At 36.7% G+C, this 6,900-nt stretch overlaps 1 protein-coding gene across 1 annotated transcript; it reads right to left on the bottom strand.

Moving 5' to 3' along the window:
• Positions 1-749: 749 nt before the first annotated feature.
• LOC121464821 (olfactory receptor 2L13-like) lies at positions 750-1,688 on the bottom strand. The gene has a single exon (XM_041677912.1). The coding sequence runs from the start codon at positions 1,686-1,688 to the stop codon at positions 750-752; it is 939 nt and encodes a 312-aa protein (XP_041533846.1).
• Positions 1,689-6,900: the final 5,212 nt, after the last annotated feature.

The raw sequence follows: 6,900 nt of genomic DNA on the forward strand, positions 1-6,900 counted from the left end.
AAAAATTAACTTAACTTTGTACCAATCTGCAAAAGTATCTTAAATGAGAGGGGAAACATATAAATTAAATAACAAAAATAACCTTAAATTTGCATCAATATGCAAAAATCCATACCAATGTGAAATATTTGGGACTAGTGATTGTTTTTCTAGCTTAAAAGAAGATTCAATAATGAGCAATTTTATCCTATCATTTCTAAACCACCCCTTTTTTCTTTTCAAAATGAGATTCTAAAATCTCCTTTGCTTAGTTTCTCTCCTGTCCATGTATAAGAACAACTTCTAAACATTCCCCATATATGTTGATATAAATCCATAATTCACCAAGCAACGCAAAACCAACCACCCTACCTTTTAGAAATTTGGATGCCATGTATTTAGAATTACTTCCTGTTGTCTCAGGGCTATGAATCATGCACCAGAGATAGATCCTGGTCCTACTGCAAGGGGCCATTCAGATAGTCTAAGTTTCACCACTTTTAAGAATATTTGTACACTCATAAGATAAATTGTGTTGTATTATGTTAGGATAGTAATTCATTGTCTAATTTTGTTACTGATCTCATTGACTATAATGCTATAAAGTGAACATGTAAATAATTGTACTAGTGTGTAATAATAACATACTATTTCACCTTAACGCAATCATGAGAAAAGTTTGACATGTGTGGGGCACACATTATATTTCCAATAGATGACATTAGTCTAACATTCTTCAGGGAAACAGAAATATGATTAGAGAAGAAATATCAATGTTTAGTGGAATAGAATGTCCCAAAGACCCTTGTCATAGCCCCGAGAACCTCCTTATTCCTCAGGCTGTAGATGATGGGGTTCAGCATGGGGGTAAGGATAGTGTAGAAGACAGCCAGAATCTTATCATCTGTGGGAGAACGGAGACTTCTAGGTCGAAGATAAGTGTAGACAAAAGGTGCATAATAAAATGTCACCACAGTTAAGTGAGTTGAACACGTGGTGAAGGCCTTTTTCTTTCCCTCTTTTGAGCGCATATGGAAGACAGCAAAGAGAACCCGTCCATAGGAAGCTGTGATGGCAAGGAAAGGAAGTAGGAGAAATAGGCTTGTGCTCACAAACACAATGTACTCATAAACCCAAGTGTCCATACAGGCCAGGGGAAGCATGGCTGGGACATCACAGAAGAAATGGTTAATGGACCTAGAATGGCAGTAAGGAATGTGAAGGGCATAGACTGTATGAGCCATGGAGTTAATGGAGCCCAGTGTCCAAGATCCTATGATCATCTTCAGGCACATCATTTTGCTCATGCGGATAGGATAATGAAGAGGGTGACAGATAGCCACAAAACGGTCATATGCCATAGAGGCCAAGAGCAAACCCTCACAACCTGCCATAGCAATAAAGAAAAATGCTTGAACACCACAGCCTAGAAAAGTAATGCCTTTCTGGCCAGAGAGGAAGTTGAATGCCATCTTGGGAACAGTGGTAGAAATATGAATCAGATCCATGAGAGAGAGCTGACTGAGGAGAAAGTACATGGGGGTATGGAGCCTGGGATCCACACGAATGAGGTGGATCATTGATGAGTTGCCAAGCAATGCTACAAAAAACATGAAGATGATAATCAGCAAAAGCAGAAGGCCTATTTGATTCTGTGGAAACAATCCCAACAAAGTGAAATCACTTGAGGTCTGATTCCATTTCTCCATGAAAATGTATTGCTTTCTTTTTCTTGAAAAAGTGACCTGAAAATAAAATACACTTAACATATAAAGTAGAAAAAGAGAATAAAGAGGAACTGGCTTATAATAAATGTGTGTGTTCAATTGTTCTTCCCCAAGAACCATCCTTCTGTTAAACTTTTTTTGAAATCTGAGCTAAATGTTTCTTTCTTCTTATCTCTGGCACAGTTCTCAATTCAGAGATATCTCTATAATCATTTTAAAATCAAAGTGGCATCATAAGTAAAACAGCTCTCACACTTCCTCATATATAACTCCTTGCAACATCACTATTACTCAAGATCATCTCTCCTCCTTTCAAAACTAGGAAAGCCCTTGTCTTCTGCATCACTTGCTTCATGGCCCTCTTCCTCTAAATAGTCATACTGTAAACAGATCCCAGTGATCTGCTCCTTTTGTGATCTGCCTCTAAAATTCTCCAATAAGTCTTTGTCTTTCCTGAAAATAACCACCACTCACAATTCACTGTTGTAGAACTAAAAAGTTTTGTGCATGCTCAGATCTTCGTTAGTCATAAAATGTTATATTTGTGTACTCATTTCCATAAGGGACACTTTGTTTTCTGTCAATTTTACTTATATCAATTGAATACACAGTCACAATGAAAGTGTTTATACAACAAAATGCAATAAATGTCACACATTGCTTTATCTATATAAAACATATACATATATGTTATATCTTATCATTGTAAATTTTATACACATATGACACAATAGTAAAATTTTGCTTATATGTAGTGTTTTCTCTTCTTATGCAGCTCAGAACTTTGTACTTCACTGTCAGGAGTGAGAATCCCTTAGAAACCTGTTCATGGGGGAAGGAAATGTGTAGGTGTACATTGTTTATTCTGCTCACTCATATTTTTCAATTGTTACATTTTCGTTTATTTGTTTGTTTGTATTTGTCAGGGGGCAGGGGCCAGGTGCATGTTTATAAACTCAAGATTCCTTTTACATTTTGTAAGCAAGCATGGTAGACAAGGATAAGAGAGAGCTGGGCTGGTACTTACCTTGGACCACGAGGTATAGGCACTATATAGGCAGGTCTTTGTAAAGGCCCCTAATCAAAGTGATGAATAAAAAATAGGTTAAGAGGGGAACTAAAAGAAGCAAGTACAAGGAGATAAGTAATTGATTGTGCAGGCCAGTTGTGAGGGCAAATATATGTGAAGAAGAGGACTTGGGATCTGATCTGATAAGAAGAGAAAACAAGGAGAGTAGTGTGTTCTTAGGTACATTTCTAGACCTCAAAGGATGTCATGCTCAGAAAGGAGTTGCTCTGGGGACCAGGCAGAGAAGACTACTTAGATGGAATAAGAATATCTGATAATTTACCTGAATTTGAAAACAAATTCACACATCCAAAAATACTCTCTGAAAACTGGTGACATGAGGACAATGTGATGTGTACCTGGACATAGGCTCCTGTATGATAATTCACTGCTGTCTACCCACTGGAACCACACTTACTTACAGCAGATATTTAACATGTGTGTATGTTGAAAGGAAGAAAACATTATCCTTATAGAGAATAGGTTATCATGGTCGTGCTGAGAAAGTTAGCAACATTAGGTTTAATATCCAGTCATATGAAACATGGCTTGTGAATGATGAATATATTATCAGCATTATCATTTACCTTCTTGAACACTGGTTTAGATATAGAGGACAGACCATTACATCATCCACTCAGGAGTGTTCACTAACCGTCTTTGCACACAGTCTGTAGTAATCTTACACTTCATCTTTGATTCTAGGAGAAAAATGTGCAGGTATGTGCTCTCAGATCACTTCTTGTTGATTCATAAACATGCTCTGAGAATAGTTACTGCAGTAATTATTTTGTTTCCAATGTTTAGAAACTGTTATCTTGGCAGTTAATATGGGGATATAGCTATATTTAGGGAGCAGATACCTGGAACATAATGTTTAAGATCTAAGACATTGATCTAAACTGAGCTAAAGATTTTTACATTGATGGCCACATAATTTCAATGTTAGATACTAGCGTGTGTGTGTGTGTGTGTGTGTGTGTGTGTGTGTGTGTGTGTGTGTAGTTTTTAAAGACAGTGTGTCTTTGTGTAGCCATGGCTGTCCTGGAACTTGCTTGGTAGACCAGTCCAGTCATGAAATGATAGATTCGCCTACCTATGACCTTCAAGTGCTACGATTAAAAGCATTTACTGCCACCATCCTGCTGAATATAAGCATAGTATTATTAAATACATAGTATTATAAGAATAGTATTATTGATTATAGTTTAGCTTTAAAATCTTCCAATGACTGAAAGGCAGATGTAATATTAGTGTGCCTGTTAAGTATTCCAAAAGATGAAAAAAACTTAGACATGTTTAAAGACCTGTTGTAAAAGTCTTATTGTGTAAGAGTGCTGCAAATGCAGAATGCTAGAATAATTTTGCCAAAGTCACAGATATGTGAACAAAATAGGGACACACAGTTGCGAAAAATATCTACAGAGCACAAGATCAGACAGGTAATTGAGTATCAGTCTCTGCTCAGTCTTAAAAACTCCATGTGACTCTGGAGAAAAATAACCTCACTGAGCTGCCTGTGTTCAACATATAGGTCCTCCAGAAGTGTCATTATCTTTCTTCCATTCCACATTGTGACCGTTGAGAAACCTCAATACCAGAAAAATACAGCATCTTATTTATGGTCAAGCCTTCATAAACAGCACACATTGTAGAATTCAAACATGATTACATTTTTCTCTCGCATTTAAGTTCACTATTATTATTCTAATTGGTTATGAAAACCCTAAGAATGTCTTCCTCAGTTCAAGAAAACCATACTTTAAGAAAGTCCTCTCGTTTTCTTCACCCAGACCAGCTGTGCTCAATAATGTGTTCTGGGCTTAGTCTATCCAAAGATCTTATGATTGTGTTTGTATTTGTGAGAAAAAGGTACCTTTCCGGAATAGCCACTCCCTGCAGACAGTCTCTGGGTCCTGAGAAATCTTCAGCTCCCCATTTGTTTTCATGTCCCCTGCCAGGGATGCCACAAGATAGTCTCTCTGTGCAGTATCCTCAGTTGAACAATGGTCCCTTCTTCCACCAAAATATTAGAAAGAAACTTTAAAGGATTATCTACTAGTCTTTCTTCTTATACGTGATAAAACCAATATAACATCATTAATCTCCTGAAATATTTACATGTTCATTGTTTGTATACAACATCATTTCTCACTAATTATTTCTAAAGAAAATATGTAATTATCTCCCACAAACTATATTGCTGAAAGAAAATGACAAATGTCTTATTTTATGTGCATAACTTTGAAACGCCAAGCCTGACATGCTTCCCCTTTTTCTCTAATTGATCCCTCTAGTCTAAATCTACAGAGACAAAGTCTTGGAAATTTCTTGTGACTTGGGTGCTCTGAGATAGCTGAGTTCTTAACTTTAGACAAATAAATACATGACAATCACCATATCTGTAATCACAGGATGTCCGAAGAGACTAAAGATAGTGACTGCATTATTTCAGAATGTGACTTAAAAGATATAAAGGATGATGGGATATATATGCATATGTACATACATATATATCCCATTATTTAGTGCTGGGCCCCCACCAGGTTCCACATTGATATATGGAAATGCTGATCTAGTCAGAAGTTGTACTCCAGTCACAGGTTGATGCAAAGGTTTTGTTGTAATGTACATTCAGACTCAAGGTCATCCATGCTGACAGATCCAAGCAGACTGAATTTCAAAACAAACGGAAGACTGTGACCTTGACCTCATTTTTAGGGTTTCTGTAATCTGAGGAATGTTTCACTAACCAGGAGGATTATGCTATTTACATGTGACATAAAAATTAGGAGGCTTGAGCCGGGCAGTGGTGGCGCACACCTTTAATCCCAGCACTCGGGAGGCAGAGACAGGCGGATCTCTGTGAGTTCGAGACCAGCCTGGTCTACAAGAGCTAGTTCCAGGACAGGCTCCAAAACCACAGAGAAACCCTGTCTCGAAAAACCAAAAAAAAAAAAATAGGAGGCTTATAATCTTACTGTCCTACTCAATCCAAAGTAAGTGGATCAATGAATACTTGGAGTATGTCAAATATTTATGTGTGTCCTGAGTCTCTTTATAGAAAGTGATGAGAAATAGTTATTGAATGGTATTCTACTCAAAAAACATTAGTGATGGGTGTGATAGGAAGAAAATTTTACAAAGAGTTCCACCCTTTCAAAACTATTAGTGGCAAAGCTATAAAGGAAAATGAATGTTTAATATTATTATTTTTTAATAACTTCTATACATATTCGTTGCATTGTCTACAATGCTTAGGGTTTTAGCTGGGGTCATCCTTGTGAATTCCTGGAAATTTTCCTAGTGCCGGGTTTCTCACAAGCCCCATAACAGTCAGGGGAGCAGGAGGAGGGGAAGGAGTGAAAACTGGGACTGGTATGTGAATTTAGAAAATATGGCTTAAAAAATAAGTAAATAAATTTAAATTAAAAAAACACAAAAAGACACATGAGTCTTGTCTAGATTGCTCTGCTAACCTGGAAATTAACTGCTGATTCTGTCAATGTAACTGGGACAGATATTAATTCATGACTTCTTTTGTTCTGTAACTATACAACTTCGTGTAACATGTAATTTCAGGTTGAATGCATGTCCCTTAGCTGTTAGTCATTCATATTTAGCTCATAATAAACCATTTTCTTCAAAAAATGAAATGCTCAATAACAGGTAGGGGGAAAACAAGACCCCCCACAGAGATAGATTGCATAATGCCTTATTAACCTGGAATGATCTTAACGCTAAAAAGAAAGGAACAAGAGCAGTGAAGACATTGGACAATGGGAAAAACTTCTGAGTTAAATAAGCCTGGGTATTTCAAAGATGTGTTGACTTCAGAATGGAAACCAGGATATGTGCTATGTTGGTAAAGAGGTTTTGCTTTTGTTTCCACAGGAGAAAAAAAGCTATGGATATTTTCAAAATTAATTAAGATTCAATTCAAACAAGAGACACCTCTTACTAAGGTGAAATGATAGCTCATCAACCAATGTAACAATTCTACTAGTTGTAATGAAAACTCATAAGGGTCTAGGCAGGATTCTAATTTTTATCTCTACAGGAAGAGAGAGAGAAATAACTTAAAGAAATAACAAACCTTGAACATGCGGGCATCTAAAAAGAAAG

The sequence above is a fragment of the Microtus oregoni genome, unplaced genomic scaffold (genome assembly GCF_018167655.1).
Source record: "Microtus oregoni isolate MIOR12 unplaced genomic scaffold, Mior012 000029F_ref0000214, whole genome shotgun sequence".
Lineage (NCBI taxonomy): Eukaryota > Metazoa > Chordata > Mammalia > Rodentia > Cricetidae > Microtus > Microtus oregoni.

Bases quoted from the DNA above. Each gene is read 5' to 3' on its own strand.
- LOC121464821 (XM_041677912.1), bottom strand. From the start codon at position 1,688: ATGGAGAAATGGAATCAGACCTCAAGTGATTTCACTTTGTTGGGATTG.